The sequence below is a fragment of the Seriola dumerili genome, unplaced genomic scaffold (assembly GCF_002260705.1).
Source record: "Seriola dumerili isolate Sdu_G_001 unplaced genomic scaffold, Sdu_1.0 BDQW01000322.1, whole genome shotgun sequence".
NCBI lineage: Eukaryota > Metazoa > Chordata > Actinopteri > Carangiformes > Carangidae > Seriola > Seriola dumerili.
In genome coordinates this window covers 1775573-1795122 of record NW_019174577.1, presented here as the reverse complement: position 1 = coordinate 1795122, position 19550 = coordinate 1775573, and the positions used below count along the sequence as shown (strand labels likewise).

Here is a 19550-nt window from a genome sequence, read left to right as displayed (position 1 = left end):
ACCACACCCACTCTACTACTTTGCAGTACAACTCCCTTCACATGCATCTTTACACACTCGGATCACTTCTTCTCTAGTTCTTGTTTCGTTTTTTTTTTCTTTTTTCCAACAGCAAAATATAGCTCACACAGTGAATCAAAAATGATTTATAGATTCTTCTGACCTACTGGAAACCAACAGACAAAAAAAGCTTTGAAGTCAGTTGAGACTACTAACCTTACACTACCTGAATAGTCAAGATGCAGAGTTGGTTTAAGTCCTAACCTTTATGGATCGTGACCCCTCAAAACAAAAATGTCACCAGTATAACAAAAAGTGATTTTTCCAGGTGTTATGTGAACCATTTTCAGATGTAAAATTATTCAGTAATTCATGAGTAAATGAGCAAAGATTTGAGGAAAAATCAAAAAATTGATGCATTGTCTGATTCTGTTAAAGGGACACACTGATTTTACACATTAAGATCAGTTAACTTGTCCTGAGGAGTAAGTACTAAACAGCCTATAAAACACATGTAAAATGTTTTCTGTGTCTGTGAAGGAAGCTTACTAAACTCTGAGAAAATAACCTCAATGATGCCATGGTGATGTCATCATGGTTATTTGGGATTGGGCTCGATACAGATTTATAACAGAAAGCCTCTGTTCTAAACTTGGAATGTGTAGTTTTAGATATGTAGGTGTTTACCCTGCAGGAGGGGTCTTCCCAAAGACGCTGCCGAGTTGTAGTATGAGAATTGTAGGATCAGCAGGATCATTTTTTGGAGCAAGAGACTAAAAGTCAGGATATCTCAACCTCTACTGGATCGATTTTGCCCCTTCTGTTTTTAATCTGTCGCTTGCATGTCCCTTAACATAATGAAAGTACAATGCTAAATTGCTGGAAGTCCCCTTTAATTATTCTGACACCTTTCAGATTTGTCTTAGGGGTCAGACATCCAAGCTGGGAACCGCTGGGTTAGAAAGATTTGAAATATGTAAGAAGGAAGAAAACAAAAAAACATTTTGGTCAGATTTTTACTCATTTTACATGAAGGGAGAAATTACATTGAAGTTTCCTTTTCTTATTAGGACTTTTTAAACTATCTTCCCATCGAGGTCCATAAGAGACATAAGCTTTCCTTCTTAGATTCAGAATCACATTTATTGGCCAAGAACTCATCATGTACAGAGAATTTGTCTTGGTGCGAAGACTTGCACGCTTACAGTACAATCAGGCTGAGATTACACATACAGTTCTTTCAGCTTTAATACATAAACTTCAGTCACTACAAAGTCCCTGAATGGACTTTAAATGAAACCTTTCCCTCCTCCCATGTTTTTTCCTCTCTAATCTACATGTTTCAATCTACTTTAGACTGAAGTGTAGAAAAGAATATATCATTTTGCCGTGTTGTTTTAGCAGTGGAAAAAAAATGTTTGCATTTCTGTATTTTGTGTTTTTTGCTTTTGGATTTATTTACTGAGGAGGGTTTGGGCTAATAAATTCTGCAATAATGCAGAGACCAACCTACTTTATTATTGTATGTATAAAATGTACAGTTTGTTTACAACAATCATGTTCGTCATTTTTACATTAAAAATAATGCAGAGAGGACTGAGCTTGTTCACATTAGTTGTATATGTCTGTAAAATATTCAATGTTCAAGTTTGTGTAGAACAGACAGTTGATGAGGACCATTAGAAAAACCTTCACACTGTGGACATGTTGTGCCCTCTAGTGGACACTGGTGGGGACTGCAGACACAGAACACTTGACTCACTGTGCAAAATACTTTGTCACACTATCGCGTAAGCGCCTCTCATTAAAGCCTCAGTGTGTTCGATTGTGTGTCAACGCCTCACCACTGCGTCTTATTTCTGCTTCTTCTTGCTGAGGTAGCTCTGATAATAGAAGTTACTGAAGAGGATGATGAGGGTGACACAGTAACCAAACACCACCATGTTCATGGTGTCGGGGAAGTCACACTCTGTGAACAGGTTGTAGCCCGTGTGCACAAGGAACATCAGAAACTGCATCTGGAGAGGCAGCCGAAGACAAAATTTAGAGTTGCATTTTGAGTTACTTTCGAAACATACTGCATGTACAATTCCAGTTACACAGAGCAGGAGCCACTCACCAGCTGCAGAGACGTTAGGTATCGTTTCCACCACAGGTACTTCTGCATGTGAGGGCCAATTGCAGCCAGGCCGTAGTAAGAGTACATCACTATGTGAACAAAGGTGTTGACCAGGCCGATGAAGAATGCTGCAGGATGTGGTGTGAATAAAGCAAAGGAAAAAGTTTTTTTAAATCAGTTAAATCAATCATTATACTCAAAATTGAAGTCATTAAATACATCAAAATACAGAGAAAATACTTGTTAATATTGATAGTGTGTGAATTATTAAAAGTATTTCAAATTTCTGTGGTGGAAAAAAGTAATGAGATTTTTTACTTAAATAAAAATGCCTGATATCTTTGGCATGAAAACAGTCATGTTTAAAGATAAGTTCATATCAGCATTAATTGAGGTGTTATTCTAGAGTGTTTTTTTTTTAGGGGGGTTGTCAACAAAGCCCATGAAAAGATAAAGACCAACAATGTGTTAGTTCATTTCTCAATAATTTCCAACTTTCTTAATCTGTCTGTAGCAATTAACCTCACACACATGTTCCTGCTGAAGGTGTAAATCTTCACAAATATATATATTTTTTTTTTAAGGCAAAGTAAAACATTCAAACTCAACACAGTTTGTAGCAAAAGTTGCTCAAATAGGAGGAATTGGTACATCTTTTGGGGACTATTTTCAGTTGTGGAAAAATACACATTTGGTGCTCCAGCAAGTATTTACGATCAAGTGCAATGGTGCAGCTCATTTATATGTTTTTTTGTTTTTTTTAAATAGTTTTTGAACAACAACAGAGCTTCACAGCACAGAGGAATAAGATACCTACTGCTCTGGCTATACAGAAAATACTTGTAAGAACAATCAGCTGATTGTTGGTTTTTGGTATTTATGTGGGATTTGTTGGAAACAAGAAAAAATATCATTAGAGCGCTTTCATTAAATTACTACAATCGTTGACTCACACTGTCCTCCGGCCACATACTTGACTCCCGCCCACCAGTTGAAGATCATGGTGCCATGGTGGTAGACATGAAGGAAAGTCAGTTGACTGTTCTTCTTTCTCAGGATGAAGAAGAGCTGCTCATAGAGAGAGAGGAGCAGAGTTATAACTATATTCTTACTCCTCTGACTGAATTTCACTGATACTGAAAATGTTTCAACAAATATTTACCGTGTCAGAGAGCTCTATGACCTTGGAGAAGAAAAACCACCAGCAAACTCTGGCCATCTGGAGGCCGGAAAGGTGAAAGTTCAATATTGCATTAATAATAATCCAATAAAGGTAACTGTATGTTTTATCTTTCAAACTGCGCTGTCAGCCACCTGCTTTTCACATTTTACTGTGAATTCCAAGTGAAGCTTGTGTGAGAAAAATTCTTACCCTCATTGCCAATGGGCTGGTGTTGTAATCTACAGGCTGACAGAGATAGCTGTAGTTTGAGAGCCATGATGTGACTAAGAACTAAAAATATTAGAACAACAATTTCATGAAATGATACACCAATAATATAACCATTTATGTTGAGCATAAGAAAATATTTTTGAGTCATATTTTCATGCTCAGGATTGATTTGGTTTCCCTGTTAACACAACAACAAAAAGCAGGACTCCTGCACCTCATAGAACATGTAGGCAGACAGGCCGACCATGGCGAAGTTGTAAACAATGAGAACGACTTTGAGGTCAACGGGTTCCCTGTGTTTCATCAGCCGAGGGCCGGCCCAGACCACACAGAGGTAAACCAGAAAGATGAGTGACACGGGGACGGGGGAGTAGACCAGCAGCCACGGGTCAGTCCTCCTGTCTGCAACATAATAGGGCTCTGTGTCAGGGACTCTCAGGCTTTATTGACATATGAATAAATAAAGTTCAGGGTACATACAAAAGAAATACAAAGATTTACAGTTTGTCTTCTTCCAGTTCAGAGCAGATGACCCATTATATGTGCAATTTTATAACTGTAAACCAATTAAATTTTATAAAGCTGGAAAAAAAATGCAAAAATGCAGTGGAGTACATGAAAAGTACAATTTTCTCCTGACAATTAAAGGGCTCTCCCTGAGTCTGGGTCTCTGTTCCTCCCACTCACATGCGTCGACTGCACAAATGACTGTAACAAGATAATGGAGTATAAAAAGTGGCGTGGTGGTGGCAAACCATGGGACAAGCCACAAAGCAGTCACTGTGAAGACTAGCACATCTGCAGCTCCCAACTCCCACATACTGAACACACACACACAGGCTTGTGCATAAGACTGGGAATCTCTTCTCTGCTGTTGTTTTGCAAAAAAAAAAAAAAAAAGAAAACCAATCAAAAAAGGAAAATTAATTGTATATGTAGGAAAAAATAATAATCATCACCACACCTCCATTGGCCACTATCCTCTGGTGCACAGACAGGACACTTTGCCATGCAGAAGCCATCTGAAAACATATAAAATAATGTATAGCGATAGATTTGTATCCTCCTAACATTTACAACTTTCAAACAGACATTTTTAAATCAATTTTCTATTTATGAAGCGGAAAAGCATTTGTGGATCTCAGTGACTTACTATAGTATGCATTTTTATGCCTTATTATACTATGACATTTTATGACATTTTTATACCTCACGATAGTATGACGTTTTTGACATTTTTATGCCTTACTATACTATGATGTTTTTGACGTTTTTATGCCTTATTATACTACAACGTTTTATACCTTACTATACTATGACGTTTTTATGCCTAACTATACAATGACGTTTTTGACGTTTTTATGCCTTACTATACTATGATGTTTTTTTTGACATTTTTATGCCTTACTATACTATGACGTTTTTGACGTTTTTATGCCTCAGTATCCTATGACATTGTATGTCTTACCATACAATGACATTTTTTTTTTTACATTTTTATGCCTTACTATAGTGTGATGTTTTTATGATATTCTATGCCTTGCTATACTGGGATGTTTTATGCCTTTTTATACTGTGATGTTTTTATGCCTTACTATGCTATTACGTTTTTTGACATTTTTATGCCATCAAATACAATGATATTTTTATGACGTTTTATGCCTTAGTATCCTATGACATTGTATGTCTTTCCAAACCATGATGTTTTTAAAATGTATTTATGCCTTACTATACTATGATATTTTATGCCGTATTATACTATGACGTTTTTTTTTTTTAAGTATATTTTTTCAGGGCTTTTTTATGCCTTTATTAGATAGTATAGTAGAGAAATACATGAAATGGGGAGGCAGAGAGAGGGGGAATGACATGCAGTAAAGGGCCATCCGATGCAACATTCAAACCGGGGCCGACTGCAGCGAGGACTGTAGCCTCTACATATGGGGCGCCTGCTCAACCTACTGCGTCGTTTTTATGCCTTACTATAATATGAAGTTTTATGCCTTACTATACTATGACGTTTTGGACGTTTTTAGGCCTTAATGTCCTATGACATTGTATGTCATACCATACTATGACGTTTTTTTTTTTACATTTTTATGCCCTACTATAGTGTGATGTTTTTATGATATTCTATGCCTTGCTATACTGGGATGTTTTATGCCTTTTTATACTGTGATGTTTTTATGCCTTACTATGCTATTACGTTTTTTGACATTTTTATGCCATCATATACAATGATATTTTTATGACGTTTTATGCCTTGCTATACTATGACTTTTTATACTATGATGTTTTTAGGCCTTACTATGCTATTACGTTTTTTGACATTTTTATGCCATCATATACAATGATATTTTTATGACGTTTTATGCCTTGCTATACTATGACTTTTTATACTATGATGTTTTTGACATGTTTATATCTTACTATACTGTGACGTTTTTATTATGTTTTATGCCTTGCTATACTATAAAACTTTTTACATTTTTATGCCTTACTATACTATGACGTTTTTTGACGTTTTTATCTTACTATTCTATGACATTTTTTGACATTTTTATACCTTAATATCCTATGACATTGTATGTTTTACCATACTATGACATTTTTTTACGTTTTTATGCCTTACTATACTATGACATTTTTTTGACGTTTTTATGCCTTACTATACTATGATGTTTTAATTACGTTTTATGCCTTTTTATATTATGACGTTTTTATGCCTTACTGTACTATGACGTTTTTTGACGTTTTATGCTTTGCTATGCCAAGAGGTTTTTATGACGTTTTATGCCTTTCTACACTGTGATCTTTTATAACATTTTTATGCCTTACTATACTATGACGTTTTTTTGATGCTTTTGTGCCTTACTATACTGTGATGTTTTTATGACGTTCTATGCCTTGCTATACTGGGACATTTTATGCCTTTTTATACTATGATGTTTTTATGCCTTACTATACTATGACGTTTTTTGACATTTTTATGCCTTGCTATACAATGACATTTTTATACTATGATGTTTTTGACATTTTTATGCCTTACTATACTGTGGCGTTTTTATTATGTTTTATACCTTGCTATACGATTACATTTTTTGACGTTTTTATGCCTTACTATACTATGGAGTTTTTTGACATTTTTATGCCTTGATATACTATGACATTTTTATGCCTTATTATACTATGATGTTTTATGCCTTATTATACTATGATATTTTTGAAATTTTCATATCTTACTATACTATGACGTTTTTTGTCGTTTTTATGTCTTACTGTACTATGACATTTTACGACTTACTATACCATGACATTTTATGCCTTACTATACGATCACGTTTTTGACATTTATATGCCTTGATATACTATGAAGTTTTTATGCCTTATTATATTATGATGTTTTATGCCTTATTATACTATGATGTTTTTGACGTTTTTATGGCTTACTATACTATGACATTTTACGACTTACTATACCATGACATTTTATGCCTTACTATACGATCACGTTTTTGACATTTATATGCCTTGATATACTATGAAGTTTTTATGCCTTATTATATTATGATGTTTTATGCCTTATTATACTATAATGTTTTTGACGTTTTTATGGCTTACTATACTATGACGTTTTATGACTTACTATACCATGACATTTTATGCCTTACTATACGATCACGTTTTTTGACATTTATATGCCTTAATATAATATGAAGTTTTTATGCCTTATTATATGATGATGTTTTATGCCTTATTATACTATGATGTTTTTGAAGTTTTTATGTCTTACTGTACTATGATGTTTTATGACTTACTATACCATGACATTTTATGCCTTACTATACAATCACGTTTTTTGACATTTATATGCCTTAATATAAAATGATTTTTTTTGACGTTTTTATGCCTTACTGTGATGGCCACAGCCACACAGAATAACAGTAATAAACGTTACCATGCTAGTGGGGAGGTCCCTTCCTGTTGAAGCAAAAGGCGTGTCCGAGGGCAAAGGACTGTTAAATCCTGTGGCCTGCCCATCAGGCCAAACCATGAGGGGGGTTTGGGTTTAGATAGCTTTTCCTTTGAATTAGTTGTAGTTGATGTCCATTTTGTTTTCCCCTTGTGTGTTATTTGGTTTGGCCAAGCCACTTTATATGTGCCCTCATGTCACACTATGTTAGGTCAGTTTGTTCAGTTAACATCTTGTTTTGTTGCTGTTATTTTGAGTATAATTCTCTTTCGCTAACCTCTTTTATAGGCCAAGAAAATCAAGTTCTTGGTTTATGTTGTATTGTGTTTTTTGTGTAAATAAAACCCCTATTTCTTCCATCTAAATTCCTGTTCTCCTCATTGCCTCACGGCTTGGTCCCTGACACTTACTACACTATGATGTTTTACGCCTTACTATACTGTGATGTTTTTTTGACATTTTCATGCCTTAATATACTATGACGTTTTTATGACGTTTTATGCCTTATTATACAATGACGTTTTTGTGCCTAACTATACTTTGACATTTTATGCCATACTATACTATGACATTTTTTGATGTTTTTATGCCTCACTATACCATGACATTATTATGTCTACGCATACTATGACTTTTTTTGATGTTTTTATGCCTCACTATACCATGACATTATTATGTCTACCCATACTATGACGTTTTTTGATGATTTTATGCCTCATTGTAATATGACATTTTTTTACATTTTATGCCATACTATACTATGACGTTTTTTGGTGTTTTTATGCCTTGCTATCCTATGACGTTTTTTGACGTTTTTAGGCCTTGATATACTATGACATTATTATGTTTACCTATATTATGACGTTTTTTTTATGTTTTTATGCCACATTGTAATATGAAATTTTTTGACATTTTATGCCATAGTATACTATGACGTTTTTTGGTGTTTTTATGACTTTTTATTCCATAACGTTTTTTGACGTTTTTATGCCTTGCTATACCATGACATTATTATGTCTACCTATATTATGACGTTTTTTGATGTTTTCAGGCCTCATTTTAATATGACATTTTTTGACATTTTATGCCTTAGTATACTATGACGTTTTTTGGTGTTTTTATGCCTTACTATACTTTGACATTTTTTGATGTTTTTATGCCTCATTATAGCATGACATTATTATGTCTACCTATATTATGACGTTTTTTGATGTTTTTATGCCTTACTATACTATGACTTTTTCATGACTTTTTATGCCTTACTATACTATGACTTTTTCATGACTTTTTATGCCTTACTATACTATGACTTTTTCATGACTTTTTATGCCTTACTATACTATGACTTTTTCATGACTTTTTATGCCTTACTATACTATGACTTTTTCATGACTTTTTATGCCTTACTATACTATGACTTTTTCATGACTTTTTATGCCTTACTATACTATGACTTTTTCATGACTTTTTATGCCTTACTATACTATGACTTTTTCATGACTTTTTATGCCTTACTATACTATGACTTTTTCATGACTTTTTATGCCTTACTATACTATGACGTTCGTTGATGTTTTTATGCCTCATTATACCACGTCCTTCTTATGTCTACCTATATTATGACGTTTTTTGATGTTTTTATGCCTCATTGTAACATGACATTTTTTGACATTTTATGCCATACTATACTATGACGTTTTTTGGTGTTTTTATGCCTTACTATACTATGACGTTTTTGATGTTTTTATGCCTCATTATACCATGATATTCTTATGTCTACCTATATTATGACGTTTTTTGGTGTTTTTATGCCTTACTATACTATGACGTTCTTTGATGTTTTTATGCCTTGCTATACCATGACATTATTACGTCTACCTATATTATGATGTTTTTTTATGTTTTTATGCTTCATTGTAATATGACATTTTTTGACATTTTATGCCATAGTATACTATGACGTTTTTTGGTGTTTTTATGCCTTGCTATCCTATGACGTTTTTTGACGTTTTTATGCCTTGCTATACCATGACATTATTACGTCTACCTATATTATGATGTTTTTTTATGTTTTTATGCTTCATTGTAATATGACATTTTTTGACATTTTATGCCATAGTATACTATGACGTTTTTTGGTGTTTTTTTGCCTTGCTATCCTATGACGTTTTTTGACGTTTTTATGCCTCACTATACCATGACATTCTTATGTCTACCTATACTATGACGTTTTTCATGTTTTTATGCCTCATTGTAATATGACATTTTTTGACATTTTATGCCATAGTATACTATGACGTTTTTTGGTGTTTTTATGCCTTGCTATCCTATGACGTTTTTTGACGTTTTTATGCCTTGCTATACAATGACATTCTTACGTCTACCTATACTATGACGTTTTTTCATGATTTTATGCCTCATTGTAATATGACATTTTTTGACATTTTATGCCATACTATACTATGACGTTTTTTGGTGTTTTTATGCCTTACTATACTATGAAGTTCTTTGATGTTTTTATGCCTCATTATACAACGACATTCTTATGTCTACCTATTTTATGACGTTTTTTGATATTTTTATGCCTCATTTTAACATGACATTTTTTGACATTTTATGCCATAGTATACTATGACGTTTTTTGGTGTTTTTATGCCTTGCTATCCTATGACGTTTTTTGACATTTTTATGCCTTGCTATACCATGACATTATTACGTCTACCGATATTATGATGTGTTTTTATGTTTTTATGCCTCATTGTAATATGACATTTTTTGACATTTTATGCCATAGTATACTATGACGTTTTTTGGTGTTTTTATGCCTCACAATACCATGACATTCTTATGTCTACCTATATTATGATGTTTTTTGATGTTTTTATGCCTCATTGTAAAATGACATTTTTTGACATTTTATGCCATAGTATACTATGATGTTTTTTGGTGTTTTTATGTCTTGCTATCCTATGACGTTTTTTGACGTTTTTATGCCTTACTATACTATGATGTTTTTTGACGTTTTTATGCCTTATTATACTATGATGTTTTCTCACATTTTTATGCCTTAATATACTATGACGTTCTTTGATGTTTTTATGCCTCATTATACCATGAAATTATTATGTCTACCTATATTATGACGTTTTTTGGTGTTTTTATGCCTCATTGTAACATGACATTTTTTGACATTTTATGCCATAGTATACTATGACGTTTTTTGGTGTTTTTATGCCTTACTATACTATGACGTTCTTTGATGTTTTTATGCCTCATTATACCATGATATTCTTATGTCTTTCTATACTATGACGTTTTTCATGTTTTTATGCCTCATTGTAATATGACATTTTTTGACATTTTATGCCATAGTATACTATGACGTTTTTTGGTGTTTTTATGCCTTGCTATCCTATGACGTTTTTTGACATTTTTATGCCTTGCTATACCATGACATTCTTATGTCTACCTATACTATGACGTTTTTTCATGTTTTTATGCCTCATTGTGATATGACATTTTTGACATTTTATGCCATACTATACCATGACGTTTTTTGGTGTTTTTATGCCTTACTATACTATGACGTTCTTTGATGTTTTTATGCCTAATTATACCATGACATTCTTATGTCTACCTATATTATGACGTTTTTTGATGTTTTTATGCTTCATCGTTACATGACATTTTTTGACATTTTATGCCATAGTATACTATGACGTTTTTGGGATTTTTATGCCTTACTATACTATGACGTTCTTTGATGTTTTTATGCCTTGCTATACTATGACATTATTATGTCTACCTATATTATGACGTTTTTTGGTGTTTTTATGCCTCATTGTAACATGACATTTTTTGACATTTTATGCCATAGTATACTATGACGTTTTTTGGTGTTTTTATGCCTTACTATCCTATGACGTTTTTTGACGTTTTTATGCCTTGCTATACCATGACATTCTTATGTCTACCTATACTATGACGTTTTTTCATGTTTTTATGCCTCATTGTAATATGACATTTTTTGACATTTTATGCCATACTATACTATGACGTTTTTTGGTGTTTTTATGCCTTGCTATCCTATGACGTTTTTTGACGTTTTTATGCCTCACTATACCATGACATTCTTATGTCTACCTATATTATGACGTTTTTTGATGTTTTTAGGCCTCATTGTAACATGACATTTTTTGACATTTTATGCCATAGTATACTATGACGTTTTTTGGTGTTTTTATGCCTTGCTATCCTATGACGTTTTTTGACGTTTTTATGCCTTACTATACCATGACATTCTTATGTCTACCTATATTATGACGTTTTTTGATGTTTTTAGGCCTCATCTTAATATGACATTTTTTGACATTTTATGCCTTAGTATACTATGATGTTTTTTGGTGTTTTTATGTCTTGCTATCCTATGACGTTTTTTGACGTTTTTATGCCTTACTATACTATGATGTTTTTTGACGTTTTTATGCCTTATTATACTATGATGTTTTCTCACATTTTTATGCCTTAATATACTATGACGTTCTTTGATGTTTTTATGCCTCATTATACCATGAAATTATTATGTCTACCTATATTATGACGTTTTTTGGTGTTTTTATGCCTCATTGTAACATGACATTTTTTGACATTTTATGCCATAGTATACTATGACGTTTTTTGGTGTTTTTATGCCTTACTATACTATGACGTTTTTTGATGTTTTTATGCCTCATTATACCATGATATTCTTATGTCTTTCTATACTATGACGTTTTTCATGTTTTTATGCCTCATTGTAATATGACATTTTTTGACATTTTATGCCATAGTATACTATGACGTTTTTTGGTGTTTTTATGCCTTGCTATCCTATGACGTTTTTTGACGTTTTTATGCCTTGCTATACCATGACATTATTATGTCTACCTATATTATGACGTTTTTTGATGTTTTTGTGCTTCATTGTAACATGACATTTTTTGACATTTTATGCCATAGTATACTATGACGTTTTTTGGTGTTTTTATGCCTTACTATACTATGACGTTTTTTGATGTTTTTATGCCTCATTATACCATGATATTCTTATGTCTTTCTATACTATGACGTTTTTCATGTTTTTATGCCTCATTGTAATATGACATTTTTTGACATTTTATGCCATAGTATACTATGACGTTTTTTGGTGTTTTTATGCCTTACTATACTATGACGTTTTTTGATGTTTTTATGCCTCATTATACCATGACATTCTTATGTCTACCTATATTATGACGTTTTTTGATGTTTTTATGCCTCATTGTAATATGACATTTTTTGACATTTTATGCCATAGTATACTATGACGTTTTTTGGTGTTTTTATGCCTTGCTATCCTATGACGTTTTTTGACGTTTTTATGCCTCACTATACCATGACATTATTATGTCTACCTATATTATGACGTTTTTTGATGTTTTTATGCCTCATTGTAACATGACATTTTTTGACATTTTATGCCATAGTATACTATGACGTTTTTTGGTGTTTTTATGCCTTGCTATCCTATGACGTTTTTTGACGTTTTTATGCCTTGCTATACCATGACATTATTATGTCTACCTATATTATGACGTTTTTTGATGTTTTTATGCCTCATTGTAATATGACATTTTTTGACATTTTATGCCATAGTATACTATGACGTTTTTTGGTGTTTTTATGCCTTGCTATCCTATGACGTTTTTTGACGTTTTTATGCCTTGCTATACCATGACATTATTATGTCTACCTATATTATGATGTTTTTTTATGTTTTTATGCCTCATTGTAATATGACATTTTTTGACATTTTATGCCATAGTATACTATGACGTTTTTTGGTGTTTTTATGCCTTGCTATCCTATGACGTTTTTTGACGTTTTTATGCCTTGCTATACCATGACATTATTATGTCTACCTATATTATGACGTTTTTTGATGTTTTTATGCCTCATTGTAATATGACATTTTTTGACATTTTATGCCATAGTATACTATGACGTTTTTTGGTGTTTTTATGCCTTGCTATCCTATGACGTTTTTTGACGTTTTTATGCCTTGCTATACCATGACATTATTATGTCTACCTATATTATGACGTTTTTTGATGTTTTTATGCCTCATTGTAATATGACATTTTTTGACATTTTATGCCATAGTATACTATGACGTTTTTTGGTGTTTTTATGCCTTGCTATCCTATGACGTTTTTTGACGTTTTTATGCCTCACTATACCATGACATTATTATGTCTACCTATATTATGACGTTTTTTGATGTTTTTATGCCTCATTGTAATATGACATTTTTTGACATTTTATGCCATAGTATACTATGACGTTTTTTGGTGTTTTTATGCCTTGCTATCCTATGACGTTTTTTGACGTTTTTATGCCTCACTATACCATGACATTATTATGTCTACCTATATTATGACGTTTTTTGATGTTTTTATGCCTCATTGTAATATGACATTTTTTGACATTTTATGCCATAGTATACTATGACGTTTTTTGGTGTTTTTATGCCTTGCTATCCTATGACGTTTTTTGACGTTTTTATGCCTTGCTATACCATGACATTATTATGTCTACCTATATTATGACGTTTTTTGATGTTTTTATGCCTCATTGTAATATGACATTTTTTGACATTTTATGCCATAGTATACTATGACGTTTTTTGGTGTTTTTATGCCTTGCTATACTATGACGTTTTTTGACGTTTTTATGCCTCACTATACCATGACATTATTATGTCTACCTATATTATGACGTTTTTTGATGTTTTTATGCCTCATTGTAACATGACATTTTTTGACATTTTATGCCATAGTATACTATGACGTTTTTTGGTGTTTTTATGCCTTGCTATCCTATGACGTTTTTTGACGTTTTTATGCCTCACTATACCATGACATTATTATGTCTACCTATATTATGACGTTTTTTGATGTTTTTATGCCTCATTGTAATATGACATTTTTTGACATTTTATGCCATAGTATACTATGACGTTTTTTGGTGTTTTTATGCCTTGCTATCCTATGACGTTTTTTGACGTTTTTATGCCTTGCTATACCATGACATTCTTATGTCTACCTATACTATGACGTTTTTTCATGTTTTTATGCCTCATTGTAATATGACATTTTTGACATTTTATGCCATAGTATACTATGACGTTTTTTGGTGTTTTTATGCCTTACTATACTATGACGTTCTTTGATGTTTTTATGCCTCATTATACCATGACATTATTATGTCTACCTATATTATGACGTTTTTTGATGTTTTTATGCTTCATCGTAACATGACATTTTTTGACATTTTATGCCATAGTATACTATGACGTTTTTTGGTGTTTTTATGCCTTGCTATCCTATGATGTTTTTTGATGTTTTTATGCCTTGCTATACCATGACATTATTATGTCTACCTATATTATGATGTTTTTTTTATGTTTTATTGCCTCATTGTACTATGACATTTTTTGACATTTTATGCCATAGTATACTATGACGTTTTTTGGTGTTTTTATGCCTTACTATACTATGACGTTCTTTGATGTTTTTATGCCTTGCTATACCATGACATTATTACGTCTACCTATATTATGATGTTTTTTTATGTTTTTATGCCTCATTGTAATATGACATTTTTTCACATTTTATGCCATAGTATACTATGACGTTTCTTGGTGTTTTTATGCCCTACTATACTAGGACATTTTTTGATGTTTTTATGCCTCATTATACCACGACGTTCTTATGTCTACCTATACTATGACATTTTTTGACATTTTATGCCATAGTATACTATGACGTTTTTTGGTGTTTTTATGCCCTACTATACTAGGACATTTTTTGATGTTTTTATGCCTCATTGGAATATGACATTTTTTCACATTTTATCCCATAGTATACTATGACGTTTTTTGGTGTTTTTATGCCCTACTATACTAGGACATTTTTTGATGTTTTTATGCCTTGCTATACTATGACATTATTATGTCTACCTATACTATGACATTTTTCATGTTTTTATGCCTCATTGTAATATGACATTTTTTGACATTTTATGCCATAGTATACTATGACGTTTTTTGGTGTTTTTATGCCTTCCTATCCTGTGACGTTTTTTGATGTTTTTATGCCTCACTATACCATGACATTGTTATGTCTACCTATATTATGACGTTTTTTGATGTTTTTAGGCCTCATTGTAATATGACATTTTTTCACATTTTATGCCATAGTATACTATGACGTTTTTTGGTGTTTTCATGCCTTGCTATCCTATGACGTTTTTTGACGTTTTTATGCCTTGCTATACCATGACATTATTATGTCTACCTATATTATGACGTTTTTTGATGTTTTTATGCCTCATTGTAATATGACATTTTTTGACATTTTATGCCATACTATACTATGACGTTTTTTGATTTTTTTATGCTATACTATACTATGACGTTTTTTGACGTTTTTATGCCTTACTATACTATGATGTTTTTTGACGTTTTTATGCCTTATTATACTATGATGTTTTCTCACATTTTTATGCCTTAATATACTATGAAGTTTTTTGACGTTTCTATGCCTTGCTCTACTATGACATTTTAATGCCTTAATATACTATGACATTTCTTTGATGTTTTTATGCCTTACTATACTATGACATTTTTTGACATTTCTATGCCTTAGTATCCTATGTCATTGCATGTCTTTCCATACTGTGACGTTTTTTTTTTTACATTTTTATGCCTTACTATACCGTGACGTTTTTATGCCTTACTATATTATGACGTTTTTGTTTACCTTTTTTTGCCTTACTATCCTATTACGTTTTATGACATTTTTATGCCTCAGTATACTATGACGTTTTTATGCCTTACTATACTATGATGTTTTTTTTACCTTTATTTGCCTCACTTTCCTATGACGTTTTATGACATTTTTATGTCTCAGTATACTATGACTTTTTTTCACATTTTTATGCCTTACTACACTATGACGTTTTATACCTTACTATACTATACTACACTATTATTTTTTTTTTATCCCTTATTATACTATGATGTTTTTAACACGTTTTATGCCTCACTATACTATGATGTTTTTATGACGCTTTATGCCTTATCATACTATGACGTTTTTATGCCTTACTATACCCTGACATTTCTATCACTTACCAGGGGTGTTTTTGTGTGGAGCTTGTATGTTCTCCTTATGCCTGTGTGGGTCTTCTCCGGTTACTCCGGCTTCCTCCCGCAATCCAAAGACACAGACATTAGATTCAATGGCCTCTATGACTTTTTTATGCCTTACTACTATGACTTTTTATGCCTTACTACTATGACTTTTTCATGCCTTACTATACTACGCCTTTTCTTTGGCTTAGTATACTATGACTTTTTTTGCCTTATTATACTGACTCTATGACTTACTATAATATGACATTTTAATGCTTCACTATCCTATGACTTTATGTGTTATTACACTGTTACTTTATACCTTACTATACTTTGACATTTTTATGCCTTACTAAACTATCACTTTTTATTCCTTAGTTTACTATAATGTTTTTATGTCTTACTATACCATTACCTATGCCTTGCTATAGTATGACTTTTTTTGCTTTACTATACTATGACCTTATATGTCTTACCATACTATGCCACAAAGATCCACTGTGATATGCAGCATTTTGTGTTATTGGAAACTTTGTGGCTGTGAGGACGAGCACAATAGAAATCTTTCAGAGCAGTTGAACAGCTTCTCCCCACTCTGTGTGATGTCACTCACTCTAGTTGTGAACATTCCGCCACATACACACCCATTTAAAAACCTGGAAAGGTCCAGAAACGTTGATGAAACTTGTATTTGTGGAAGGCGTTCTATATTTACAGATTATACATTACGCACGGATTGTCGATCTGTTCACACAAATAACATTGCAACAAATCTACCTCTATTGTAATGCAATGATTAAAAGAGGAAAAAACTAAAATCTGAAACAACTAAAGACAAAACTCCACTCACGGCTTCTGACCTTGCAAACGGTGTTTCAGCAGTTAGCAACGCTGCAGAACCTTTGGACACTATCTGGAGCTGTTGGACAAATACTTATTCGCAACGTACAAGTTGCAGCACGCCCCCAAGTTTGGTCACACCCAGATCCTCGTGCTGTGATCAGTGATCAGTGATTGGAGACGGACTGGAGCGAGCAGCAACACCAGAAACCAAAGGCTGAACAAAAACAAACTAAACACGGGAACAATGTGGAATTTACGGAAGAGGATTTGGGCCACATGTGAATATTTTTTACCTTACTATACTTTAAAGTCAGAATTCTGACTTTCCCATAAACATTTTTCTGCATTAGGGCCACATGTGAATTTTCTTTTCTTTTTTCTTTATTTTCTTTTTTTAGAATTCTGACGTTAAACTCAGAATTCTGAGATTTGTAAGTGGATTGTAAATGGAGAAAGTACCGAGAAGATTTAGATCACTTCCTGGCCTCTTTTATTTAATGAATGTTCTCTAACAGGTTCAGTTGGTTACTTGTTCAGCACAGTAGTGGGCGCTGTTTCCCTCCAAAATGATTTTACTTTTTATTTATTCCTTATCTTCTGTCATATATTTATTATACTGCATATATCTTTCTAATGAAATAAAAGCACCTTCTTGTCCATCGAAGGATACGTATAGACAGTATAGATAGTACATTTACTGAAGAACTGCACTTCAGTACAAATCTGAGGTATTTTTACTTTGTTTATATTTCAGAGAGAATTCAAAAAAATGCAGAATTGACTATTGGTGGGATAAAACATCCTTTGTGACGGTGTTTTAATTAACTAACTAACATTAATTAGCAAAATAACCATCAGACTAATCGATAATGAAAATAATCATTAATTGCAGCCCTATACAAAACATCAACCAACTTCTTGGTTATGATCAGGTTTCCCTGTTGTTGCTGCATATGTAAACACCATAATCTGGTTTCAGAAACCTGGATATGGCCTGGATGTGTTACCTGATAAAATCCAGGATACTGTGGCATGTAAACACCTTTACCAGCTTTGTGAACAGTCTCTTTTGTTTAAAATAAGAAGCAGAGATGTTTAGAAATCATGACACACCTGCACACAGATGATCAGAAAATATTAGAGCTATGATCATGTATCATCTGAATATGATAAAAAAAACCTGGTACAATAACATGCATGTGAACACACTGATACTAATCTAATAATATTATAGTGTAAGAAAGTCACTCATATGCGCATTTGTTCGTATTAATTAATCAATTATATACTTTTATTTGAGCAACATTTTAAGTGCAGGACATTTATCTGTAGTGGAGGTTTTTTTTTTTTAACAGTGTATTATTAAAGATCTGAATACTTCCTCCATCCCTCCACTGGTGAGTTTTATTTAAAGCAGTTTTTCATGGCTGTGTTAAACCTGCTGACAGTTCAGGACCAGAGGTAGATTGATTAGAAAATCACAGTGAACATTTATCCAGGACGACGACATATATCCATGCAGGTCTTCCAGCTGACCAGTGAGACATAACGCCAAGCAGTCAAACTGATGTTTTACTCTGTATAAGCTCCACCTAAGAGCATACCATTATATGAGCTCAGCAGAATTAGAATATGACACATTAACCCAAGCATTAGTCAAAGAAGTCACTGTCGATTTCTGATTTTGGTCTTAATACAACTTCAACTTTCTTGTTATAATAACCTCTGAAAACTAAGGACAGACCAACTGATCACACAAAAAACAATACAAAATAAATTGGTATGTTGTAATAACAAATGTAATTTAATTCTAGCACAAGAGATTTTTTTTGATACAAAAAAATGTAAAATACATGATAAATCTTGGTTTTGATTGGAAGATGACTAAGCCTGGTGTTTGTCTTGAGTGTGAATATGAACTAGGCACTGTTATCCAAAATAAACTCTTTCCCTCCTAAAATTACAATTTTATTGTGGTAACACAATTATCTTACATATTGCTTGTATG

The 19550-nt window shown here is 32.5% G+C and overlaps 1 protein-coding gene across 3 annotated transcripts; it reads right to left on the bottom strand.

The window, feature by feature from the left end:
• Positions 1-6: 6 nt before the first annotated feature.
• On the bottom strand, positions 7-17631 carry LOC111232162 (elongation of very long chain fatty acids protein 4-like). 3 transcript variants are annotated; one of them, XM_022759546.1, is made up of 9 exons: positions 17560-17631; positions 16700-16768; positions 4477-4534; positions 3727-3914; positions 3492-3572; positions 3282-3338; positions 3073-3187; positions 2120-2247; positions 7-2018 (listed from the first exon to the last, which is right to left on the bottom strand). In XM_022759546.1, the coding sequence occupies exons 3-9, from the start codon at positions 4532-4534 to the stop codon at positions 1854-1856; spliced, it is 792 nt and encodes a 263-aa protein (XP_022615267.1). In that variant the 5' UTR covers positions 16700-16768; positions 17560-17631; the 3' UTR covers positions 7-1853. The 3 variants fall into 3 exon arrangements, with proteins under 3 accessions (XP_022615267.1, XP_022615266.1, XP_022615270.1); XM_022759545.1 differs by having other exon boundaries at positions 17550-17607; XM_022759549.1 differs by having other exon boundaries at positions 16700-16772; positions 17550-17569.
• Between the last annotated feature and the right edge of the window lie 1919 nt (positions 17632-19550).

Coding starts and splice junctions, on each gene's coding strand:
- LOC111232162 (XM_022759546.1), bottom strand. CDS start 4,534: ATGGCTTCTGCATGGCAAAGTGTCCTGTCTGTGCACCAGAGGATAGTG. Junction 3,573..3,726: donor CTGCCTACATGTTCTATGAG/GTGCAGGAGTCC, acceptor TAATATTTTTAG/TTCTTAGTCACATCATGGCT. Junction 3,188..3,281: donor TCATAGAGCTCTCTGACACG/GTAAATATTTGT, acceptor CTCTATGAGCAG/CTCTTCTTCATCCTGAGAAA.